A 27,448-nucleotide genomic window follows, 5' to 3' on the forward strand; every position below is an offset into this window, starting at 1 on the left:
ATATTAACATATTTGTTGTTTATATGGGCTTTGTAGATCAGAGCTTCTAATCTGATACAAAACTGCAGGCAAAGCAGAGTACTGTAGATTACTAGCATTACTTGGTCGTAGCCTGTGATTTCTGATGCTTTCTCTGAAGTTCTGAGCAGGAAAGTGAGGACAGAAATCATAGAATCACCAAATGCGTAACAGCTAGGGCAGGTACTGTAGGTTTCAGAATGCTGTGGTCTGGTTTTGTAAACCACTCCATAGCATGTATTTGTAACATATCTGTTAGGGAATAATTGCCACACCTGTTCATGTTAGTTATTTGAGATCAAGCAAGAAGTGGCTTGCATTGGAGAAGAAAAACTATCAGAGGAATCTCAAGCTATCTTGTATACTGGTGGTGTCACTAGTTTTCTTTTCATGCGAGAGCTTTGTGGTCTGAACAGTGAGTGATGGTCACACAGTGCTGGCTGGCTTATTTGCATCTTCCCTTCTGGAGAACTCAGGGAGGATGGCACAGGAGGGATGAATAAGGGGTACAAGTTTGGGTCTTGTTTCATTTGTTATGACCCAAGTAGTTGGAAAAATATTCCCCAAGCCTGGCTTCTAGCTTGCTCCTAGTCTGCAAGCATCCTGATCAGGAGAAATCGTGTTCGTCTTCTCTGCTCCCTCCAGGCTGGGATCAGCTGTTTTGGAATTGTGGCTTGCTTGTTTATAAAAGTATTTATTTATAATATATAATATAATATCTGCATGCTGTTTCATTCTGGAGCGGGATCCCTTCTCCAACACTGTTTTGTTTTATTATATTTTATTTTGCTTTTTAATACCCTTCACTGGTTTGAAGCTTCTGAAGTAGTGTAATAGGAAATAAAATCATAGGCTACCTGGAGAACTAATGCAAGCTGATGAATTAAAAGTCAAGACAAACAGTATCTATCATATTATGTTAAGGAAAAAAAGGAAGAAAGCCTTAAAACATAATGAGAAAAATGATTTGAGAATATACCAATAATAATTGTATACAATTATAATTGTATAATTGTTTTGTCTGGAGATATAAGTGGAATGTATTTTTGGATATCAAGCATTACTAAGTGGACAAAAGTAATTTCTTTTTTTAAAAAAAGAAAAGTAATCAAATCGATTTTAGTATCCTCAACAATTCTGGTGAAATACATTAAAGGGTAATTCCACTGAAGTAAATTGTCAGGTCAAGGGTAATGTTATAAGACAGCAATGCACATACCCCAGAGCTCTCAAATGCTGAAATTTTCAACTAATGTTTCAACTAATGCCAAACTTGAACTTCTGATAATGATTTCTGTTGTTCTCCATGAATGAAATTCACCTCTGTGTTGGAAGTTACAGTTCTGTTATCACTGAAGTGCAGCACTAATTTGATGTACTTGGCTGAATTTTTCTAAATCATGGCCAGATCTTGTGCAAAAGAAACATGGCTCCTCTTGGAGGCACTGAAAGAGGGAAGTGAGCAACCTGTCCCTTGGGAACCCAGCTTTCCCAGCCATTCTTCCAGATAAAAATAAGTATGTTATCTTATGCTGCCCTGGGATACCTTTGGGGGCAAGATCAGAGTAAGTCAAATTAGGCTTAGAGAATTTAAGAACGAAATACTTTTGAGTTTATATGGGATGTGAAATTTGTTCAGTGATTTCTGACTCAATTTTATAGATCATATATTCTAAAGCTGAAAGAAGTTCAATGTGATCATGCAGTCTAACCTTCTCCATAGTGCAGATTACAGAATCTGTATTAGCTAACTCCTGCATTAACTGAATTATAACTCAAAAATTTGTCTTGTCTAAAACCTGTAATAATGAATAAATAGGGTATGGAAAATTGGATCTGAATCTTGCTGTCTGATAGTTCTGGATCAATTTGTGAATTGTTCTAGAATTTATAACTCCTTCATTAAACAGATGCATCTTGTTTCTAATTATGGTTGTACCAACTGGACCTTTACTCTAGCTCAGGCTTCTTGACTCTTCTGCATCCTGTTACCATATTTCAATGGTGTTGTTTGTTTGTTTGCTTTTTGCTTTGTTTTTTAATAGACTGCCTTAAAACCACTCTGTTATACAACAAGGAACTGAACTAAGTTTGAATGGAAGTCTCAATAGAATATAATAAATTATCACTGATAATTTTATTATTATTGATCAGTATTACCTTAATTTTAATTGTCTTGGTACTCATTAATTAATATCAGGGTTCATTCAAATCTGTACCCCTAGACTTTCTGTAATTGTGTGGTTTTAGGAGAGTTTGTCCTTTGGATAATATGTTTTAATCACTAAGCAGAGATATATCTAAAACAGGAGTATGGATGGCAACACCCATTTCAGTACATCAGAAGGCCCAGTGCTAGTGAGATGAGGCACAGAGTGTTCACTGCAGCTGTAAGATATGCTGCAGCCAAATAAGGAATAACACAGAAGGCAAATTGTTCGAGTGTTGTACAGAGAGCTCTAGTATTCCTGAAAAACCTAACATATTTTCTTGAAATCACTTTTCAGCATGAGCAAGAGCTCTCTAATATTATGTCAAACACTACATAGGATTTCAAACAATTAAGCTGTGAAGCCGGGTCAAAAATAGATATAGGCAGAACTGAGAAAAAGGGACTGCATTGAAAGTAATGCCTCCTATTTTATTCTCTTGGCTCACAATGTCAGTAGAGGATGTTGGCAGTGCCACAGTATAGACTGAACTCTCCTGTCAATGCTGCATTACATTTTGTTGCTGTGTGACAGATGGCAGCATAGGGACAGTCTGACAAAATGGCATCTGACATGGAAGTGAACATGAAGCTAAGGTGTGTCACTGAATTCCTCCATGTCACCCACTGACACTTGCTGAATATTTATGGAGACCAACCATAATGTGTGGATGGGAGCACACTGATGCAGTAGGTGGTGCATTTGTGCAGTGGTGACAGCAATGTGAAAGAAGTCACAGTCTGGATGGCCATGCACAGCATCACAGCATGAAACTGTTTCAATCAATTTATCTGCATGAATTTGTGGATTAGGAGTAGAAGACCATGTGCAGAGCTGAGTATCAGCTTCAGTGCCTTGGAAATGATGGCGGTAATGCTGGAATATTGCAATGTTTGTACAAGGTGGATTCTGTGAATGTTCACTCATGGACAGAAAGTACATCATATGCAAATTTGTCAGGACATATTGAACCCATATGAGGATGTAAGTGACAGCTAGCATCGTTATCAGTAATGAGACCTGGTATCACCACTATAAACTGGAGCCAAAATGCAGCGTGTGAAGTCCTCAACAAAGAAAAACTTCATAATGCAGCTCTCAGGGAATAAAATGAAGTGCATTGTCTTGTGGGATAGCAAAGGTGTGATTCTTCTGAATTTCCACGAGTCCAGACAAACCGTCAACTCTGACTGCTATTCCACAATGCTGTCTAAGCTGAAGGCTGGAATTTTCAGTGTTAGGCCACAGGGGAAGACAACCATGCTCTTGCTGCATAATAACACTAGGTCTCATACCAGTCTGAAGAGCATGGAGAACTTTGCCAATCTTGTCTGTTCTGTTTTACCACACATACCACTTAGTGAGGGTTCAGTGCCTTCTGACTTCCATATTTTCAGGCCAATGAAAAATGGGCTGCGTGAGTATTATTTTTCTAGCAACATCATGATCACAGCAGCAGCGAAGCAGTGGGTTACATAGCTGATGTGTATTTTTACAAACACAGTATGTAGGCTACCACTTATTGCTTGTGTAAATGCATAGTTAATGTTCTGTTGAAGAACATAATTTTGTAGCTGATGATTAGCTCTATCAAATTATGTTACTGTGCTTACTGTATCTGTTGTAGTTTCCATAAGAATAAATGGGAGGCATTAATTTCGGAGCATCTTATGCAAACATGTGCGCAATCCTGTGATTTTCTATTTCTCCTAAAGAATAATCCTGTATTTCCTATAGTATATACAGAGTTGGACTGGAAAATAAAAGAGGGGAAAGAACAAATTAGATGTAATGTACATCTTTATGATGAGGACTTCTTCACATGTCTTTTTATGAACCAGTTATTTTTTTTACATAATGGGACTACAATGAGAATGCAAACTTAAGGCTATAGACAGGAATGTTTATCAACTTTGAAAGATATAACCTTTTTGCATGCCTGTGAATATGTTCATCATTATGTTATTGAAATAGTCAGGTTCAGTATAACCCCTGCTTGGAAAGAGAAATATATTCCATGGAATATTTGAATTTGATTAAGGATAGCCTTCTGAATGCAGAAGCAACTTGGTTCAATTTCCAGTCATGTAAAACAACTCACTAAGCATTTGTATGAGCTTAGTGATTGGCAAGGATGATATTTTTCTTTTCAAATGGTTCAAATAAATATTTCAAGATTGAGTTTTCAGTAATTGCTAATATCTTCCATTCTGAACAGATTCAGTACACTTCGTTGACTTGGAGCTCCTCTTTCTATTATGCTAAATTTATGTAACTTTACCAACGTTTCAGTTAAGCATACTGTTTTTCTTCCAAATAAGATTATTCATCAAAATTAAGTTCCTGTTATGTTTTCCATTCTGTATACAGTGGCTTGGCAATTTGCTTTAAGATCCTAGGCTTCACTAAAGAAATTTGTTTTAATATATTATGAATAATCTGATTTTAATATCATGTTATTAATGTCAGAATTTCAGGGAAAACTGTTGTTGTAGTATACAGTGTGTCTTTAAAATGAAGAGAGGACCATTTGCTGTAAATTACAGATTAAACTTGATAAAGGGATAGGCTTTGAAGCACGCTGCTTCATAATGAGTGTAATATTTCACACTGTATTTCACACTGCTCACAATATTTCTCACTGTTGCTGTTACTCTGTTTATATCTCAATCTCATAGGCTGGTGTTCCTGGGTCTATGTTGACAGCCTTCTCTTTGGAGTTCTCAACAAGCTATATATTTTTGCAGTCAATTTTTTGTCATACCAGGGAAAATACCTTCTGAGTAAACACTTCCTGAATATTTAAACCCATTTCTATATATTTAAACTCCCAAAGCAGTTGAAACTACTTGAACTTCTTCTGACGTTCCACCTCTATTTTAATGAGATGCTGTCTGGAAATTCCTCCCTTCCCCCCCCCCCCCCCCCCCCCCCCTTATTATTTTATTATTATTATTATTTTAGTCCTGAAGAGTACTAAGTACTAATTCAGTAGGACACCTGATTTTGCCTGGTTTACTGGTTTTCTTCTGTATCTTTAGTAACACATGATAGTCCTAAGAGAACATGTTTATTATTTCTTTCCCTAACTTTGCTTTTAATTATGTAAGGGAAATTGTTCTTGTGTTATCTGACTTTTTGTGTTTTCCGTTATAGTTGAAAATCTGAATAATTTCATAATAATATACAACAGAACTTATGGATGGCCCTTATTGAAGTGTTTCAGTTTTTAATTCCACCAATTTAACCAATTAGACATAAAGTTTTATTTTCTATACTACCTCCCTCTGCATTTGACTATGAATATATGTGTAGATTTTAATATGAATGAATAACCCAGTTAGGGATTAAGCTTATTGGTGTAATTTTTGCGCAGCACTTCTTTTTGCTTATTCCCTGATGCTTGACCAGGCATCTTCCATTTGGATAGTCTCCTCCTGTCTCCCTGGGGCCAGTGTAGTTTACACATTTTGCATAGCTTTGGAAACGTGCTGCTGTACAGCAAGATTGCTTCTTAGGGAATCTCTAAACTGTTAACTTTTTCCTTAACTTTTTATGTGTGTCCTATCAATTATGTGATCAAATTTTAAAGTCAAAAGACTATTTTCTGCACCATCTTCTACATAATGTTGCTGAAATAATTGGTCAGTCAATTAAAATACCATCTTAACTCAGAAAAGCTTGGAAGAGAATGAGAAAGTTTTTGTAATTGGATGCAGTCTATGTTGAATGAAAACAAAACAAAACAGAGGCAGGAAGAGATGACAACCTTACAATTGCATTATTTATATAAGTGTAGGGGTATCCCTTTTTTGTTTTTATTTACATGTTTCTGGTAACTCTGGTATATTAGGACTTCAGTATATTAGCCTATCTAATGGGACTCCAGCACACTGCCAACTATCACTGTAGTTTGTTTCTTTCTCAGAAACAAGAAAACTGTGAAAGTTGACTAGCCTTATTTCCTTCCAATGTGTGTTCTCTTATGAAAACAAAGTACTATTTGATAAATCAGTTTTCTTTCTTTGTATATAATCTTCTGTATTTGCAGCATTTCCTGTTTGGTAAGCTGGCTCTTACATCTCTTTGGAATACCATACAATCATCAGAGTTGTAAGGGACCTTTAAAGATCATCTAATCCAACACCCCTGCAGTGAACAGGGACATCCACAGCTAGATCAGGTTGCTCAGAGCCTGGTACAACCTATCTGCGATAGTGAAATTAAACATGAAGTCTGTGGTGTGTTTGCACTTTTAAATGTACCTTGTAAAATGTATAATTTAACACATCATTTATTTATCCTGAAGAAATTATTTGTTGCTGCTGAAAAACCCTTCTAAGCGCAGACTACCAGCATGCTGATTTGTCCTTTCAATCTCTCATTCATTTTTTTCTAATCTAACATCCAGCTACAAGTATTTCCAGCATTTCTGGGAGTGCAGGCACTGTCTTGACCTCAGAGAGAGGTCAAGCTGACTGAAATCTTTGTTTTTATGTGCACTATGTGTCACATTCCTGTAGATGAGAGCCTCCACAGCCCCCATCCCACCAAAGCGTGTTATATGCTATGCATTACACTCTGATCCCAGTTCAGTGTCTTTCTCACTGCCTTCAAAAGGAGGCACTCCCTGCTATTTCTCCACATAACAACTGTCCAGACTTCTGGGGTTATATGATGCAAGAAATCAGGAGGCCACAAGTCCATAGTATTTTTTTTTTTTTAATGTTAGCTTGAATTTATCTTTTGAGGGTTTAGCTTTTTATTTCGGGTCAAAGCATGGCTTATCTTGCCAGATTAATTAACACTCTTGAGAGTGCCAGGTGCTAAAGAGCTCTATTTTTGCTGTGCATATCAAGTGTGTCTAGTTTCTTGTGGCCTATTTTTACATATTTCTTCTTCTATGACTAGGAAAAGCTATGGCAGAGAACAAATGAATGAGACTAGCTAGAGAAAATGGCTATGATATTATTATGGGAAAATACAGAGGAGGATATATTTGTGAGATTCTGTCTCTGAGAGGTCATGGAATTAAAGTTGAAGAAAACAGTGAGTATGGAAACAAAATTAAATAGCAGTATATTACATTTTTATAGCTATATTTCAGGAAAGCATCAAATATTTCAAAATAATTCTCTGAAAAATGTTTTTAGGTCTTTGAATAAAGGTTCTATGACACTAGCAGCTAAAAATTTTTCTCAGTTATTCATCAGTATTCCAGGGTGTCTTTATTTATCATTCAGCGTTAAGCAGTTATCTGCACAAAGGGAGGATATGCTCTCCCAGGAGGAGAAGACATACATCATAATGGAGAGAGGGCCTAACTCAGCAGACCTGTATCTTAAAAATGCACCAGTAGCTAGGTGGTAGGGAACTTGTATGGAGGAAAGCTCAATTCCTTTTTGCGTAAGCCAAGCTAATACAGGCAATCTGATACTGACATGGTCAGAACTGGAATTCTGCTATGCAGTAGTTTATATACATTTGATATTCATGGGATGAAAACCAACTGAGAACCTCTTGTGCTGATTTGGTGTACAGCAGCACAGCAACTGATGTTCCCTAACAGTTCTGAATAATTTCCTAGGACTAAGCAAATCAGCCCATTTTAATGTTCACTGGAGATCCCTTGGACTTCTGGGCACTCATCTTGTCCCCTCAGTTCCCTCTAGATGATACATACCTGTATGATAACTGTTGAATCCTGGTCTGAACCACTGGTTGAGCACTTCCAAGAAAAGGTTATGTTAGGAGAAATAAGAAATTACAATCACTTGCAGAATGTGCTCACCTTACATTGGAGCATGGGCTTCTATGTGTTAGAAGTCTTGTGTTTTGGAGTTCAGCAATTAAAAGTAGCTAAGGACAACCCAGCAGTTAGGTGACATTCTACATTTATAATCTATGCTTAGGACAGAGTGTTTTTTTTTCTTTTGACCCATTACTTTGACAGTGTATATTCAGACATCTTACTAAGCAATGGATGCACTACCTTCACTGTGAAGATAACCAAAAAAGGCAGAAAAATGCAAGAACTAATCTAACACTGTTTATTTCAATTAAATAGAAGCAAACTTGTATGAGCTGAATTACTAATGCAGAAAATACTTTGGGCATTAAGGCACAAAACTGTATTTTTCTCCTTGTCATAAAAAATATGCCATGTGGTAATCATTCTTGTTCAATCTGACTGAAATGTATTGAAAAGGACAATGAAACATAAGGTTTTAAAATGTATATTTTAAGATTTAGTTACGTATTCGTTTGTAAATGCTATAGAATGAAGGCGATGTTATTTTGAAACTGTTTGTAATTTATTCAGCAAACTAAAAAGATTGTAAGAAAAAGCTCGCTGTTTGCTTGAGAACCTCAAAACAGGAAACGCTGAAAGAATCTGATGCTTTAAAGTATCTAAAATTCATTCACATTGAAACAAACTCCAATAATTAATTTGATGTAATGTTTATTGAATCGCTCTTCTTCTGGGCATGTTTTAAATCCTAAATCTGCTGAAGTCAACTTTTTGTTTTACTAGGTTGGTTATGTGCAAGGACACGCATTTTTCTTACTCTTGTTGGATGGTGAATGGTTTGTAATCTTATTTATTGTCAAAAACTGAAGTTTGGGCCATTTTACCTCCAAAGCAGGAGGGGGTTTTTCTACACATGTCTGTGAGAAAGGCTTTTTATTTTTGAAGTGGGAGAAGATCTAGTGGAGTCAAAATTCCAGTGGGTTAGCCGTGCTTTTGATCTTTCTGTGGAGTACAGGTGTTCTATTAGAAAGTACACTTCAAAAGTGATTTCTTGGCAAATGTGAATTACTCAATTGAACATAATTTTTCATCTATCTGAACATTTACAGTGGAGTACTGAATAGAAATTTTTTTAGTCCTATCCTGGCAATAAATATGGCCAGAACTTAACATCATTTTTTTTTTTTCTCATTAACTTCATTTTCTTATTAAATGATTATTTAAAAAACAAACAAACAAAAAAAAACCACCCCAAAAAACTAAGAACAAAATAAATGTAAGAATTTGAAGTCTGCGCTTCTCCACTTGGCAGAACTGCAACCTACAAGTATGGAGGAAGGCCTGTTGTTGCAAAGGCTGGGGCCGAGCAGTGGTGCTGAGCACAGAGGGCCTGTGCTGGAGATGTGTGTGTTGCCATGGTGGCAGCTCCCTGCTCTGAATGCTGAGACTCAGCAACCCCAGAATGGCAGTGACCACCTTCCTGCAGCAGAGACTTGGGGTTTTCTATGTCCTGGGCACTGTTCTTTTTGTGAAGCTGTTTGTGTTTCTGTTTTCCAGCCATGGCTGCTTCTAAATAATCTCCAGTAGGAGTGGCACAGTAGCTGTGCCAGCTGAGGAGGGAAATTTTCACGTGTCTAAACTCTGTTATGCAAGTAACAGATCGTGTTCTGCATTAAAGAAGTGTAAATCTTGATGCAATCCACATAATTTATTACGGATTTAGTCTAGTGCCTTATCTTAGGGTGTGTTCGAGTTTCTGCTTTGAGAAGGCAAAAGACAAAATCTACTAAGTCGGTTGTTGGCAGCAAGTGAGCTACAGCAAATGCAATCTAGAGAATATCTGTGTTCTTTGCAGATTAAAGAGGAAAAAAAAATCTGCTTCAGTTTGGGTTCACATCTTTCATCTAGGGTGGGAAAAAAATGGAGCAAGTTGGAACTAAAGAGTTATTCAAAACCAGAGAATTCCCATCTTGTTACATATAGTGTTTGGTAAAAGCGTATTCTTGATAAATGAAAATAAAACTGTAGTGTACTTCTGGTATCCAAACAGCACACATGTTTTTACTGATACAGTGCTATATACAGATTAAAAGCTAAAAGAATTAGATTAATACTAGGTTCATGTATGGTAGCAGTTATGCTGGTTTCTGAAAAAAAAAGTTAAAATGACATAAGATTTGAATATAGCTTTTATAGATTACACTAGCATATGGCTGAGACACTGTTACCATCCCTATCACAGCAGGCTCTAGTTTTAGAATGTCCTTTATTGGTTACAGTGAGATTGTGGTGGTTTTTTTCTTTCTTTCTTTCTTTTTTTTTCTTCTTCTTTTTTTTTCATATTGAGAAAAGTGTGGGTTTGTTTTTTGTTTTTTTTTTTTTTTGTTTTGTTTTGTTTTGTTTTTGGGTTTGCAGTGTTTTAATAATCATGCTGAAGTCCATTGAGCTTTGTGGTAGCTCAAAAGAAATAGGAAAACAGTGAGTCATTAAAATAGCTGCTCTTGAAGATTAGATTCTTTATTCTGGTTGAATTCCTTCCAAGCGCTAAGGAAAAGTCAACCCAGTATCATATTGTGTTAAAGAAGTCTCAGAATTTTGGCAAGATTTTACTGCTGATTTTTTTTTTTTTTCTTGGTAAATACACCTAAAATTTGACTTTGGGAATACTGAAGTAATTCATGCTACATGAGAGATACCAAGAAAAGACTATATAATTTGGACATATTGATACTGGGAGGTGCTATTGCAATATCACTGACCATAAGTGAACATCAGTACTAAAACAGGGTGCATTTCTGAAGCTTTGTGTAAATCCTTGTCATCTGAGATCTGGTTTTGCTGAGTTTTAGTGAGCATGGCTACTTGAAAGGGTGAAATGTTCAGATCTAGTATTTGTTTTATGGGATGTCAGGCTAGATGCAGTCATTGGAGTTATTGGAAAAAAAAACAACACCCAAACAATTTAATGCTCTGTGGCTTAACTTCTTTATACAGGTCTGTCGATGTGGGGCTTCAAAAAGTGGATTTTAGTCATGACACAACACATACGTCCACTCTTCGACTGTTTTTCTTTCATGATAGAGCCAGCACACCTACATGTATCTCATAAGAGCTGTCTAGCTTTTATGAGATCTGTATAAAATTATACTGTCCTCTTTCAAAAAGCTTTCATACTTTTATGTAAAATATCATTTAATAGGTTGCTCACTTCTGATGTGGCAGGATATGAACATCCAGATCAGTTAGTTTAACCTTTTTCTATGATCAGTTAAAAAATATTTTCTGCAAAGGTGGACGTATTTTGATTGCATAAAACTGAGCATGCACAGATGAGAGTTACACATATAAAATAAAGCCATTATGATCTATTCTTTTTCTTCCTTTTTTTCCCTCTAGAGAAAAATCAGTGCAAAAAGCACTGACCCAAAACAGGCTTGTAATCAAAGTCTGTTCTCTGTCTTTCCATATACTTAAAATTTTATCTTTTAAGGTATACAGATATGGGATAAAGTCAGTACAGTTTGCACGTGAAGAGAGGTGTCAGTTCTGAAGTATTTGATGAAATACTTGGGTGTATATTTTGTTCCTCTTTTTTCTAGAATGCTACTGCTTTGTTTCCTGGAATAGGAACAGAAGCACCAGAGATCTGAATTATTCAATCTAAATGAATAATCAAATAGGGATTTTGAGCATATGACTACAGCGTACTAGTTTTGGTTGATTTCAAACTTATGGGTTGGTTTTAGCAAATAATTTATCTGTACATTTGTAGACAATTTAATATAACCTTATAGTGAATGCATCATGCTTAAAGTATTCAAGCTCCTGGGAACTGGAGGTTAATGTTGTTTGAGGATGTGTTTGTGCTTGGGCTTCCTAGGGAGATGCAAAGAGAGATCTCTGACCAGAAATCAAGAGGGCACTGTGAGAGTAGAATTTCAGTCTAGATTTATGTGAACACTAAGAGTCTATCGGTAATTTCCGTAAAGTGACAGCCTTGCTCTTTTCTTTCTGACTTTGGTTCCTATTTCTCCTCGCTAAATTATGTCTCCATGGATGGCTGCTCGCTGAGTCAATACAGCGTAGATGTCACACTCCAGAAAAGAATTACAACTGAAGTGCAGGAAAATGAGTTGCTAGTGTAACATTATGTCAGTAGTGTTTCTAGCCATGTAAAAGATGATATGACTTAAGATACTAGCCAATTTCTTACTGAAAAACTATTTCATCTCAAATTCCAGGTGGATGTTGTTATTAGTCTTATTTCCTTTTCTTTTTTTTCTTTTTTTTTTTTCTTTTTTTTTTTTTTTTTTTTTTTTTTCTTTCTTTCTTTTTTTTTCTTTCTTTCCTCTCTTTGGCAAAAGAATACTTCTCTCATGTTACGTGGAGTATCTACTAATCATCTTAGTCATCTTAGATTTACTGTCAGCCAAATATGTAACTGGATTGGATTGCAGTGGTGATTTGTTTTGGTTTTTTTTTTGCCATCCAGAGTAAGGCATATTTGATTTTTATTTCTTGTTTGACATTTTCAAGTCTTGCACTTAGGACAAAAAAGTTTTCATCCATAATCTGGCACTCTGAAATTTTGTGAGATCAAAGCTCAGGTTGCAAGCAGGATTTTTGAGTTCAACAGACTGTCAATATAAATAAGTAGATGATTAAAGATAGGATTTTTGTTTAACATGAAACTGTCTTGACTGCAAAATAAACATCAATTTCCATTTAACTGAACATTTTTTGCTATGTATCTTGGAGGAAAAAATACTAGCAGTATAATGATCGTCCTTTAAACCAGAGGCATTAGAACTATTAGATTCTGATAAAGAACATGAATGCATGGGGTTTACAGTGTCCTGAATATGCATCAATGATAATAAGTTCAAGTTCATGGAAATACATTGCAATGTAATGTTCATGTAAATGTCACTGAAAATTTGTCCAAGGTGATTTGTATAAAGTTGCAGAAATTATACATGCCTCTACTGCATACATTAAATAAGTAGTCAGGGCTTCTTAGCAGACGTTTCATTTCTCTCACTGTGGTTTTAAAATGAGTTTTATTTCTGTTCTCACTGTTTTAGTGTATGTTCTCCTAAACAGATGTAATAAAATAATAAAATAATTGCTATGGATCATAACTTAAGATAAAATCCCACTAAAACTTCCTATCAAAGATAAAGATGGTGTGAGCAATAACTTCTATAAAACACTTTTGCAGTGAAGGTAGAATTTTCAGTTTGTTTTTGTGCTTGACCACTGTATTGCCAGACAGATAAAGAATGAAAATTAACTATGTATTATAGTCAGTGCTAAAGCAAACAAAGGCTTTTAATATAGAAGTCAGTTTTTCTCTGCTGTGTGCTAAAGGATCTGCCTCTATGGATGTGAAGGGACAAATGGCTTGACCGTAAATGAAACATGGTCATGGGTCTGTGCTTTTGCTGTCATTCTAGAGATGGCTCATTGGCAGGTTAAGCTATACCAAGTACTCATAGCCAGGAGTGGGGCTGCAAGGATCTGGGCAGCTTCATGCTTCCGTTGTGGAGGAGTTGAGAGTTCAGAGAAGGCTGTGAATGATCCACATTCTTAACTGCTTTCCCTTGATTTACATTTGATTCTGAACTGCTTAACCACTGGTGGATTATTTCAATTTTCCTGGTGAATAATGCATAAGGGTATATAAGTGGATGTTCCCTGGCTGAGTGGGCTGCAGATGAAAAGTGTCAGCTCCTTTGCAGCATTAATGTGTGATTTTTATATTTTTTTTTCCTCAGGTTAAGGCTGTAGAGAACCTAGATACTCTTTTTTTTTTTTTGACAACTCCTACAAATGCCAAAACATTGGCAATGTTTGCTTTTTCTCTTCTTTCCCATTTGAATACCTGTTATTACAGTGAAAAAAAAGTCAGTTGCCAATTTTCCATTATGATTTTGTTTTCCTCAGGACTCCCATTCAAAATTTCAGTCCTACATTGTTGTACCTGCTGCTTAAGCTTTCTGAAAACTGACAGGAAAAAGAATGTCTTTGTTTCTCTACCTCTAAGGTTAATTTGTTTTACTGGCTCAGACAAATTTGATCTGCTCCCTTCTTATACCTCCTTATTCATCAGTATCCTCCCTCAAAGGATTACTAGGGTATCTATCCCGCCAGCAACCCTGAGGCACAGATTCAAGTGATTTTTTTTGCATAAATGTGCAATGTTTGACACAGCTAGATTTGAACACATTGAATACTGTAGTAATTGATGTAACACTTACTGTCACCCATGGTGCACTTGTAGGAAAATGTCTACAAATTTTCCCTGACCAGTTGGGTATCTTAATGTATCCTCGTGTCAGTCCCTGTAGTAGGCAGAAAAGATCAGAACTTGGGCAGTGTCTAACACTGGTAATTTTACATTTTAGAATGCCAGCAAATTAAAGCAAAGCCACTGTTCTTGTCTGCTTGTTGTTAGGCTTAAATATACAGGACATTTATTCCTGTTCATAATTTGATCTCAAAAATGTCAAAAAGCTGGAACTTACACTAAACCATTCTAAGCCATTCTAAACCAAGTGTTTAATCAAAGTCATAGAATCATAGAATTACTCCGGTTGAAAAAGACCTTAAAGATCATTGAGTCCAACCATGACCTAACCACAGTACCCTTACTAATAACCCTCCACTAAATCATGTCACTGAGCACCACATCCAAATTGTTTTTAAACACAGTCAGGGATGGTGACTCAACCACCTCCCCGGGGTGCCTATTCCAGTGCTTAACAGCCCTTTCTGTAAAGAAGTGTTTCCTAATATCCAACCTAAACTTACCCTGGCACAACTTAAGGCTATTTCCCCTCATCCTGTCACCAGTGAGAAGAGACCATCCCTGTTCTTGCTGTAAGCACCTTTTAGGTATAGGAAGAGAACAGTAAGGTCTCCCCTCAGCCTCTATTTCCTCAGACTAAACAGTACCTCACTGTCCTTTCTGTACTGAGAACTAGTCAAATATGTCATCTGAAGGCTTCCAAGGATCTGTATGATGTATCAGTTACCTTGGATATGATTCTTTTGTGAGTGGGATTAGAAAAAACTTCCTAAAATGTGAGATCATGCTACTGAAACAAACAGGCCTATAAAATACAACTCTTCAAAACTTCCCAAGTATTGTTTGAATTCAGACATCCAGACATGATAAGCACACTATAAAGTGTAAAAAATTAAGCTAAGCTTAGCCTGATCGAAAACACTGAATATTTGTTTATTTGTTGAGGTTATATAGTAAACATGAAAGTATTGTGCAAATGTTTGAAGAACAGCTCAGCTTTAAGAGTGATTACAACAGAACTCCTTAAGTGTTCTAAAACAGTCCTAAGAGTACTCTGTAAACTTTTCTGGTATTTGATATAGAAATGCTGAAATTGGTAATGAGAGATTTGGTGAAAATGCGCATTGATTTTTCACTAGTGTCAGATCATATGAGTTTTCAAAATGTATACAGAGAGTAATAGAGAGGCAAACGAGGAAAAAGTGTGAAAAGAGGAGAATTAAGTTTGAAATAATTACAAAAATATGATATAAAAGCCATGTGTGATCTCTTTGTGGTGGAGAGCTATGATTCCAAGGGGTGTGACATGATGTTGTAGTGGTGGAGCCTTTCCACAGCTGTGGAAATTAGTCCCTGCCTTTCACATGTGGAACTCAATCCATTGTAGGTGAAGCAGGTTTTTTCATTGTTCCAGTCTTGTGAATCTTGCATTACCATCTTTCTGCTGTCCTTAATTGCTTTCAACACTCTTCATTACCTTCTATTACCTCATTTATATTATGTCATTTTTATCATCTCATTTCATGTGCAAAGTGACAGGGACAGAGGAGTGGAAGAAGTGAGAACTCAGTTCCACATCTTCTCTAACTGTTTATTTTGCTCATCTTTTGATTTTTCAAATCACGTCATAAGATCTTGACTTACATAATCTTCTGCTTTCTAATTTTTCCCCTTAAAATCTAATTCTGACACCTAACTTTTTGATGTTGCCTTCATTCCTTCCCCTTCTGAAAGGATCCTGCTTCTCATATCCAAGTAGAAGTCCCAGGAATCTGTTGCTATCAGGTAAGGGTTCAACCACAGTAATTTTTCTGTTTGGGGATAATGGTAGAGAGATCTGATTTAAAATAATAATTATAAATATATAAATATATACATATTTTTTCTTTTACTCACAATTAAGTAAAGTTAACAAAACACATATGTATTTTAGGAGCTTAGCTGCAATGCAAGGAAATACTTCACAAATCACTATTCTGTTATCTTGAGCCTGTTTCTGTTGTTATTAGGTGTTTGGAACTGTGGGTATATGTAAGCAATACAGAACATTTATATTTTCAAGGAAAAGTAATGCTAATTCTGCCTGATCTCACACACTTGTTGCAAATAGCCTTTCAGCATAAGATCTATATATAGGAGTAAGCTCTATGTGCTCCTGTTTACCTTTATTCCTGGAAAAGCCAGTAAACATGCAGCAGAAAAAGTGCAGCACTTAGTTTGTAAATTTCAGCTTAAAAATTAGATGCTATATGATGTGGACCAAATTATCATTTAATGAACTAGTGTGTCAGAACAGTATGTCTCTTGGAAGAGATTCTACTAGGCAGTAAGATTGTTTTAAACTTCATAACTGCAGATTAAATTGTACAAGAAATAGGGCAGGCCTTGCATAATTCTCAGTTTATCTGTCTTTTGTTCACTACAGAGGGAATGAAATGTTTTGATGCATTTTGGGTTGTTTTTTCTTTTTTTTCTTTTTTGTTTGTTTGTTTGTTTCTGTTTTGCATGAAAACCTCAAAGATTATTCTTTGATTTTGATATTTTTGATGGGTAATAAACAGGATACTAAATATTTTCATAAATATTTTCATAAATATATATAGGTTCGTGTTGTTTTGATTTTGTTTTTCTTACAGATTTAATAAAATGTTTATAACTTTATCTGTACTGATATTTTACACTTTAATTTGTTTTAGTATATCGATGTTTTAATGTGGTTTGCAATTCAGTTGTTAATAGGAAAACCCCAGATTTCATCACACAATATTGGCTGGACCGTTTTCAATGTATTAAAAGAATAACTGCTTCGAAGCCACTGAAAATTGTGCATAAAGGTCCTAATATCCTAATTTTGGAATCTGAGCCAATGACCTTGGTGTGACACGGAGGTCTGTGAGTTATCTGGGTCATTATTGCAGAGTTCCAAAAATTCTGCAAAGTAGAAGAATGCTTCTACCAGATATGAACTCAGAATTACAAAATGTATTAAATGTTACACTTCAATCAAAAGCAACCAAATCTTACATAAAGTTTTCTTCTAGTTTGTCTACAGTGTATTTGTCTGTAAACACATATATACAGCTGAGTATATGCATATCCTTTTTTTTTTTTTTTTTAATATATTATATATAGTAAAGCAAGTAACAGAAGTCACTTTAGTGTCAGAAAATTCTCAACATTTTGAAATAAAATGCTTCAAATATTTTAGCAAACATTTTAGATTTTTCGGTGTCCTTTCTATTATCAGAAGTATAAGCCAATTATCATCTTAGGTGAATTTTGACTGTGATCTTCTGTCATTTATCTCATTGTGGATCACAGTTTTGGTAATGGATGTGACTAATATTTTAACTCTGGGTCAAAGGAATGGTATTCAGAATTTAAAGGTGTTGCAGCAACAAAAAACCAGTGTAGAATTTGTCTTCTGTTTTATGAAGAAAATTTGAAGATAAGTCCATCAAGTCTTGGTGAGAGGCATTCAATTAGAATACATTTAATTATGATCTTTTATCATTGCTTTGTCTCAAAGGATGAAAATTGATAATTCTGTGATTCTGTGAAAAAAATGTACTCAGTGAGTTAGTTGTACGTTGCTATAAGAAGTAGTTGGTATGTAGATCGGCATTTATAAAAACTGCCTCTCATTGGTAATACTGATGTAGTTGACAGCTTGGAGTTTGACTCAACAATATTGACCAAGTTAGAGCTGCTTAGAAATTCATTTATTTTGGTTGAGAGTTCAGCATCAGGAAAGTCAAAGCTTTTATGACAATATTTGACAATCCTCTGTAGAATGGGTTGAGTAGGAAGGGATAATTAAAGGTCATTTAGTCCAACTCCCCTGCAAAGAATAGGGACATCTACAGCTTGATCAGTTTACTCATAGTCTCATAGAGCCTGATCTTGAATGTCTCCAAGGATAGGGTATCCACCACAATCTCTGGGCAATGTATTCCAGTACCTCCCCATCTTCCTTATATCCAGTCTAAATTTCCCTTCCTTCATTGAAACTATTTTCCCTTGTTCTATCACAACAGACCCTGTCTGTCTTGTTACTTAAAATCTCACTTTAGGTTCTGAAAGGCTGCTCTCAGGTCTCCTGAGAAGTTTTCCCTTCATTTGCTCACTGTTCCCCTTCAGACTCTGTTCTGCAGTCAGATATCTGTTTATATGTATGCTATATTAGTTTAGACAAAATGATGGTGTGCTGTGGTGTAACATTAATGTTCTAAGACTATTCTCCTGAGCCTTAGCTAAAATATAGGAAGTTCTCAATGCAGTTACATTAAGTTCTGTTAATCTTTAAATTTAAAGCTATAATGTAGGAACTTCAGAGGGTTTTTTCCAATTATTTTTTTATTTTTATTTAAACTGTGATATAACTTGGATTACAGGTTGTCAGAATCAAATTGTACTACGTTTTCTTCCATGGCTACAGCCTTTGTAATGAAATGTATAGATGTACCATGTACTGTTTTTATTAGAAGTTGGAAATTATTTTAAACTGCTTAGTTTTATGCCAATTTTTTTATTCTTGTCAGAATCTGCCATTACAGTTGCTTATCAAAAAATTCATACCTTAGATGTTCTTAATTCTGTTCTGTCTTTATCTGATGAAATGTTTGTAAATACACAGTATGGAGTGAGCATCTTACATGCCCTATAGAAGGGGCACTGAGAGTTGATCTAATTCTAAACCAACAAATATGCAAAGCAAGAGAAACTTATAGAAAGTATATTTTTTAGGAAGGTTAGTTTTGAAAAGGAAATGCCCCACTGGGTTGTAAAACTGTTGAGCAAAACTACCAATCCTGATTCCTCTAGTTCATGTCTTGGTATTTTTGGGGTCATTCAGACTCAACTGTCAAGCCATTCCTTAAGCCCAGCGAGCTCCCAGAGCAGTGACTCTTACATCAGCACATTTTGCTCCAGGAGCCATGAGCCAGAGTGTGGATGACTGGTGCCCATCATCCAGGCATTCCTGCATGATGGTAGGAAAAGCCCATGAGGGAAATCTGGTTCAACAAGAGCTGCTGTAATGCAACCCCAAAATCAAGGAGCTCAAAACTTGCCTAAAGTCGATTTTGTATGGGTCTTTTCAATGTAGCTCTCAGGACGTTCTTAATAAATTAAATAAGAAAGATGAGCCATTCAGATGCTAAGGAAGGCATGGTTTCATAACTAATCATTTGAGCAATTTGGAACACTAGATAATCACAAATCATGTTTAGTTATTGAAAGCAAATGACAACTTTCCAGTAACAGCTTCAAAGCTGTTTGCTGCCTTCTGTATTTTCAGAGGCTTCTCACCATGTAGAAGGAGGGTTACACCAGGACACATCTTTTGATATCATCTGACATTATGCAGTGCACACATCACATTGCATCATCACTGAAATAAACACTGATCTGATCATGTCTTTTCCTTCCATTAGAGCTTAATAACAAAAAATGAAATTGCACTTGAGACCAAATGAATTTTTACTAGTTTTCTTCCTTTTTCTTTGGTTTCAAATGCTAGATTGAGTTGAAAAAACATTATCTTTGCTGAAATCAGCAGTTCTAATGAACAGTTTTGAAGGTTCAAAGCTTTACCCTTTATAACTTCTAGATGTTTAATTTTTCAAAATTTAACTGGAGAAATCAGATGAGCTGAAGATCTGGTATAGCACAGCGGCTAGATGAATGCTATTTTTCCAGCTTACTCTCCTGCTGCAGCATTTTGTGGGGGTGTTTTCATCCTGTGTAGCTTTTTGTGTCTCAAGCATTTCCAAATTCTCCTGGGAGATTTTTTTTTTTTCTCACAATTCTAATGCCCATCATTGTCAAAATTTAAATCAGCAATGTATTGATGCAATGAAAAGACACTATTGGATTGCCAAATTAAAGTAAAAAATAATTTAGATTCCTTATTTCTTGATTGTCCTTTTATGCTTGAATAGAGGCAGAGTTCAGGTCAGCACCCAAACCCTCACATGGTAAAAGTAAGTCATACTGTGGTTCAAGATCTGTCCGTATACCTATTTTTTTTTTTTTTGCCATTGTTTTGGTGTCATACTTTTTATATTGTGTACTTCTCCCTCATCATATTTGCTTTTGTGTAATATCTGTAGGGAACTTTAGCACTGACTTACACAGTAAAGCAGCATGAGTAAATTATTTAAAATAGGTATAGTCACTTTAGTGTGATTTAATAATTAAGAAACCCTTTTAAGAAAAAGGCAGCTCCACAGAGACCTCTGGATAAGTACTGCAAGCTCTCATTTGAGAACTAGTGGCTCTGACCAGCAGCCCTGAAGTTTCTGGATAACCAGGCAATTGTCAGCTGTGACAGTGACAGCCTCTCCAGCTGCCTGTAGTCTTTGGTGTTTATGTTAACCATTTAATGAATGCTGCATTCTGACTTGCAGACCAAAGTATGAGAATCCTTAGTGTCAGCAAGCTTTAGAGATCTGTTTCTTTTTCTTTTATAGCAATTTTATTTTATTTTATTTTTTATTTTAAGTAAAATAAGTTCCTTTTCAGGCATGTTTGGGGAATGAAATGTTCAAAAATGAATAAAATATTCCAGGTATTATTTTTTCATGATTTTAAGTGACTGTACTTCCCAGCCCTCTTATTGTGATGTTTAAGTGTGTGAAGATGCAGACCGAATGTCCTTTTTTGCTTCCTAATTACTTTTCAAGTTCTGAACTAAAATATCATTACAAGTTCAGATAGTTAAAACATTACCTGTCTTGCTTTTCTGCTGTTCTCTTTTAAAGAATTGTTTGATAATGCAAATGGGTATTGTCACTTTAAATAAACAATATTTTATTAACAGATTGCTCTGTGTATCTGCACATATATACACAGACAGCAAAGTGCTAGTGGTTTGATTTCCACATATAGTTATATTAACTATAAATATGTGTGAAGCCCAGTGTAAAGTTAGCATTAAGCTACATTTAGAAAACAATCCAGAGAAAGATATTACCTAAGGATATTAAAAATATTTTTATTTCCCTGAGAAAACAAAGTGGTTGCAATAGGATAGAAAAATTATCTAATGAAGGCTTTCCACAGATGCAAGCTACTGGATACAGTAAAAATATTCAAGCCTTGCTGCATAAGTGTTGAATTTTTGGGGATATGGTTTTGAAATAAATTTCCTTAGTGTAGATCTAAATACTTTCCAGAAACAACAACAAAAACCCAGTTATTTCCCTTAGGGTACAATTTAATTGTTTTTTCTTTCCAGTCCTCCTAGAATACTGTGCAAATGAAGCATATTTGTTAAGTCAGGAAAGCTTTTAAACACCTGTGAGGAAAATTGCAGTCCTTTTGAATGCTGACTGTGATTTCTTAAAGGTATCAGATAGTACGAGTAATGATTTTATGTGTAGCAATGTTATTATAAATCTAAGCAATAAGTCAAAATTATGTTATAAATTTAATCACCTTTTTTTCATCTTCTCACTTTGAAATGGGAGAAGCTTTTAAAAACAGATGTTTGAAATATAACTGTGTCCAATTCTGAAAGTGCCCTTAGCATCCAGTAGCCAATCAAGCACAGTTATTGACTCATGAAGTGCTGTGGTGCCTGGGAGTTGTTTGGCTGCGTGAGATACTTTGTGACCCATTGTAAACCTTCTAAAGAACCATCACCCTTCAGCTGCATGTGGAAGAGCGGCAGGTCTGTCTTTTTTCTTGCTTCTTCCCCTTGGGATTTTCTATGAGACAGTAACTTTTAAAAGCCCTGATCCTTCCCCATGTGTGTGGACTATGCTGCCACTCCAAGTGTTCTTACATGGATGCTGGTAAACATAATAATTTTGTTAACTACAGCTGAAAACTGCACAAATAGAAAAATGCCAAGTCTTTATAGATACTGGATGCCTGATTGTGTAGAAAGGTATATTGTTTTGTATGATGTTTTTTTTTAACTGGTTATGTGCTTGTCTCCTATTGAGGCATATATTTTAGAAATCAATGAAATGACATAAAAAAATATGCTTTGTGGTAAATCCACCATCAATTAGCATCAGTGCATTTGTGATCACTTTCCACTATCTAGAGCACTGGGAAGCAGGCATAGCCTGAAAATGAGTACAGATTTCTCAACTAGAGTAATGTGAGTAAAGGATGGTTTAACTCTAGTGTAATGCTTGCCTTGCTGCATCCTCCTTTCCATCCCTTTATTCTTTGCTCTGGGAGCAGTGCAGAAATTCCAGAATCCAAAATACTTCTGCTCTGTGCTTCCTACATTCAGTAGGTGGATATGCTGCTTAAATTAAATACATAGTACCTGAGTTCTTTTAAAAAATTGTTTTAATGTCCTTTCAGCTTATTCTCTCAGCTTATTATGAACATTAATTTTTTATGTCTATTATTTAGTAATTAGTAAGTTCCTTACTAATGCTTAATGAAAGTTTGTATGCTCTTGAACTGAAACAAAAACTGTTTTCTAAACTGTATTCTATTTCTCTCATATTTTTATTCTCCTAGCAACCTTGAGGATCTCAGGGTCTTAGTTCTCCAGGTCATGTTTGAAGTCCCAGTAGTTATACATGGCCTGTATGCATGTGAAAACTGATGCTTTCGATCATTCTGCTAACAGAATGAAAAACTAAGAATGTAATCTTGCCACATGGTTCGTAGTATTTGCACCATGTCCCATCACCAGTAATAATGCAAACTATCACCTTCAGCCTTGTATTGGTTCAGTAGGTCCTGACAAACTTGCATACGGTGTTCTATTCCCGTGTAAGCATCTGGGGGACCCTCGTGCAAACTTTGCAATATTCCAGCATTACCATCATTGTTTCCAATGCATTGAAGCTGGTACTCAGCTCTGGATACAGTTTCCTGCTGTGCCAGTTCCTGCAGATGGGTTGATTGAGATGTTTCTCATTTTGTGGTGTTACAGTTGTGTGTGACCATCCAGAAGGTGGCTTGTCTTTCACATAGCTGTGAAACACACCACCTTCTGTGTCACTGTGCTCACAACCACTGGTGGTTCTCTATAAATGATCTGCAAATGTCAGTGAATGTCAGAGGGTGCCATTGATTTCCTGATAGAGGAATTCAGTGATGCACCTTTGCTTCATTCTCACTTCTGAATTGGCCTCCATTTTGTCACGCTGTCCCTTTGCTGTTGTCTGTCACATGGTGACAAAATGTAATACAGCACTGATGAGAAGGTTCATTTTCTTCTGCCATATCACTGACATCTTCCTCTGATGTTGTGAGCCAACATAATAACATAGGAGACGTTACTTTCGGAGCCTCCCTGTTAACAAATTAGATATGTCCTAGTTTGCTATTTAATTTTTTTTTTTTTTTTTTCTTAAAGCACTGTTTTTCGAGAAGTTACTGAAGTCAAAGTACTTTGCAATTGTGAGACACCACAATCTCTGTGCTTTTGTACTCCAATTTACTCAGGAACACTTGTCTGTAACTATTACCATAAGTACTAAATTTCTGCTTCCTTCATTATTCCTCTCGCAGTTTTCATTCTTTTTTAACAGTTTGAATCTGTTCCCTGAATTTTATCTCTTGTTTATCCTTATATTCCTGTTGAATAACTTCAGCCATTTTTCACAGACTCCTTACTGAATTTCTTTCAATGCTGGAGCTGTGAAGCAGTTTTCCTGTCTGCCAGTTTTCTAAAGAGCCCATTCTGATGTTACCTTTTTGTCTTGTTAAGTGCTTATGGGATCAATTCATTACTGCTAATCCAATCTCTGTCTCTCTCTCTCTCTCTCTTTTTCCTGACCTTAAAGGTATCTGTGCATCCCATTTATTTTTCCTTTATCTTTACTTTTAATAATTCTTTTGATGTTACTTGGAGCTTCCCAATATAAAGGAAAGCATGGCCCTACCAAGGAGAACATAGGTTGTATCATTTCTAAACTTCTTGCTGAATTGTAGACCAGTAGAAAGACTTATTGGAAATTTCACTTTTGCAGCGATTTTATAAAATTTTCTCCAAATTCATACATTTCCATTTGTTCTTGTTATTTTTCTCCTATCCTACTGGTAACCATTGTTCAGCTGAGGTCTTGGGTATTGTGTTTCTGGATTCCATTTCTGACCACAGCTGAAAACATGGAATGGGGATGTGGATACATTTGGGATGTGCTTCCATCATCTGTTGTGCTGGAGGCTTCTTATGGCTGAGTGCTGGGTCTTTTTTTCGGTTTCTATTTATTTGCTTTCGGTTTCTATTATAAATATTAGTAAACAAAGAGATATTGCAACTCACGTCAATTCATTGTTTCAGCTGAAGCTTTCCAATGTAATAAGTGTTCTGCATTACCATGTCTGTCCTTATTCTTTATTTTTACTTTGATACATTTTTTGATGTTTTGTTGTTATTTTGCTTATAAAGACAAGCGTATTATTCATTATTTTCATACCTGAAATTATGCCTCAAAGTATATGAGTACAATCATCGTTAACTTGGTTTAAATTATGTTTCTGTAGAGGACAGGTTGGACTGTGGGTGTTTCTTGACAAATGATGCTTCCTGTAATGAAAGTGTTTGTGGATACATATAGTAGTTTCACATATGCACAGGTAATACTAACATCAGAAATTATTTCTTTGCTAACCACACTGTCTGAAATTATTCTGAAACATCAAAAATCAACCCGAAATGCAACTATGGCTTAGTACAGGACAACATACACAATTTGCTCATTTGTACAATTACTCTCCTTTCTCAGATCCCATTCTTTTTCAGGGCTGTGCATTGCCTTTTCCTTCTAGCTTTATTTATATCACTTCTTGTCCGGAAGAAAGCAGAGTTATTTTGGAACATGAACATGGAATTCATATTTCATTGTAGTACTCATGATGTCCGGGGGTGTGACTGCCAAATAATATCCAGAACACTTCTATTTTCATAGTAATATCTTGGATGTCAGCCATACATTTTCCACTGAATTAATGAATATCATGAGGCTACATCTACTACTGCTACCAGAAATGTAAGAAGTAGCATTATTTCTGAAACAGCATGCACACAGGATTAGGTTTTGGTAATGGGCCTTAAGCTTGCACCGTATTTGTTCTTTTAATTAGTCTTACCTGTATAAACAAGAGTACTTTTTCATATTCTTATTACAGAAAATCTCTTAAACTCAGCTACTGATGCACCATCATAAAACTTAACCTGCAGTCCAAATGAAGAAACAGAGATACAATAGCCAAAATGAACAAACAAAAATAAAACTTATCTCAACATCTCAACTTTTTCAAACATTTTAAACTACAAGTGATACTGTTGTGAATGAGAAGTAGGTGTAGTATTATTAGTAATATTACTTCAATTATTAGTCTACCTCAAAAATGCTCCAGTGAGCAAGCGTTTCTTTTTCAATGGGATTAACCACTGAGAATGTTACAAATGCTGCAAACACCTACATATTTGTACAAAGGCAACCCCCTGCTATAGCATATACATTCCTTTTTTATCCTTTCTTATTTAGACCAGCATGATTCATTAACAGTTATTTTTGAAACTGAGAAACGTAGGCTACTAATATAATTTTAAATGCTGTTATCTTAATGAATAAGTCAGATACGTTTTAGTTTCTTCTTAAGATGAAATGGCTAAATGGAACTAAGGATAGTGAGAAAATTATCAGCTTAAATTATTGGGCTTTATTTTTCAAAGATCGTGCTTGGTGGCATAGCTTTTGATAGAGCTTCTTTTCTTCTATTTAGAACATATATCTTGAGGGGCAAATGGCTGCATGCCACAAGTACTGTCTAAGTATGGATAAGACAAAGACAAGAAAGTTTTCAGTGGGAGACTGTCTACAGGGAACAAAAGTGTGCATGCTCTCACAAGCTAAAAAAAAAATGTCCTCAGCGGTTGTAGTGCTACATCTACTTTTAAAATGAGTTGATGACAAAAAGAGTAAATGAGTAGTTCTTGCAGATTCTTGGAAGGGACATATTCTTAACAGAATCTGTTGTGATAGGATAAGGGAAAATGGTTTCAAAATAAAAGAGGGAAATTTTGGCTAGATTGAATGGAGATGATTTTTACAGTAAGGGTGATGAGATACTGGCACAGGTTTCCCAGAGGGGTGATGGATGTCCCATTCCATTCCTGGAGATGCCCAAGGTCAGGCTAGATGGGTCTCTGAGCATCTGATCTAGTGCAGATGTCCCTGTTCATTGCAGTATGAATTTCTTATGTCATTTGCCCTACAGTAACTTGGGAGTAACTGTATGTCTGAGAAACACTTGAAATGGAGATGGGTTATCAAGTTGGTCTTCAATACATACCATCTTCTGTATCTCTATATGTACCTTGTGTTATCATCTAGACTTCTCGAAAAGTACTGTAAAATGTTGTCAGAACAGGGTGGATGTGTTTCATGTCTGATGTTCTGGAGGAATAGTGCCAACAGGTGTGAAGCCTGGAGAATCAAACCCAACAGACTGACTCAAACAATAGTACAAATAGGTTTATCCAGCACATGCCGCTCCAGCAAGTATCTTTGTCTTTAAAAATTGTATTCAGGTAATGCACATGACTGTAGCATGCTGTTTGGCTGCTTTGGCTAGTTAAATATTTTGCAGTTTTTCAGATGGAGATTTTTTTTTCCCCATTGGTTGCAATAGACACTTTTCAGCTATGGAAATGATGTTATTCTAAATAAAACTGACAAGATCCACCAACACTTTTGGAAGCACAGATGCTTTGTCCCACTATTTACTAAAGAGGTTCGCACTTAGATTAAAGCAGTGCAATCAAACCACTGAATAAATCCCGGAACAACATAATGATTTAAGGATTTTGTTGAGAGCTTTTGGTAGGAGGGAAGTTACACAAAGGCAAAATTGGACTGTTTTCTGTACAACACCAGAACACAAAAGCAGCATGTAATCCAGCATTGGTTCGTTTGTTTTTCTAAGTGTATTGTGCAGCTCCATTTGTCTTTTTTTCTCCTCTTCAACATGAGACAGCAGCCCACAAATTTGTGTACTGCATCCAAGGCCTATATGCATCAGCTGTGAAAAGAAGCATCAGGCACTTTTCAGGAGCTACATGCTCTGAAATTCTCCTCTGTATGAATTATACTGATTTTTTTTATTTTTATTTTTTTTTTTTTTTCTGCTTGAACTGTATGGCTTGGGAAATGCACAGCCCCTGATGTT

At 35.8% G+C, this 27,448-nt stretch overlaps 1 protein-coding gene across 6 annotated transcripts in view; it reads left to right on the plus strand.

The window, feature by feature from the left end:
- Positions 1–27,448, plus strand: part of SHANK2 (SH3 and multiple ankyrin repeat domains 2) — a 325,477-nt gene that overhangs the window by 82,907 nt on the left and 215,122 nt on the right. For 5 of the 6 annotated variants that reach the window (XM_032444759.1, XM_032444760.1, XM_032444761.1 and 2 more), the window contains exon 13: positions 16,025–16,075. The exons of the other annotated variant lie outside the window; for it this stretch is intronic. In XM_032444759.1, coding sequence (XP_032300650.1) covers positions 16,025–16,075 — 51 coding nt within the window. The remainder of the gene's footprint in view (positions 1–16,024; positions 16,076–27,448) is intronic. 6 annotated transcript variants of the gene reach the window in all.

The sequence above is a fragment of the Coturnix japonica genome, chromosome 5 (genome assembly GCF_001577835.2).
Source record: "Coturnix japonica isolate 7356 chromosome 5, Coturnix japonica 2.1, whole genome shotgun sequence".
NCBI lineage: Eukaryota > Metazoa > Chordata > Aves > Galliformes > Phasianidae > Coturnix > Coturnix japonica.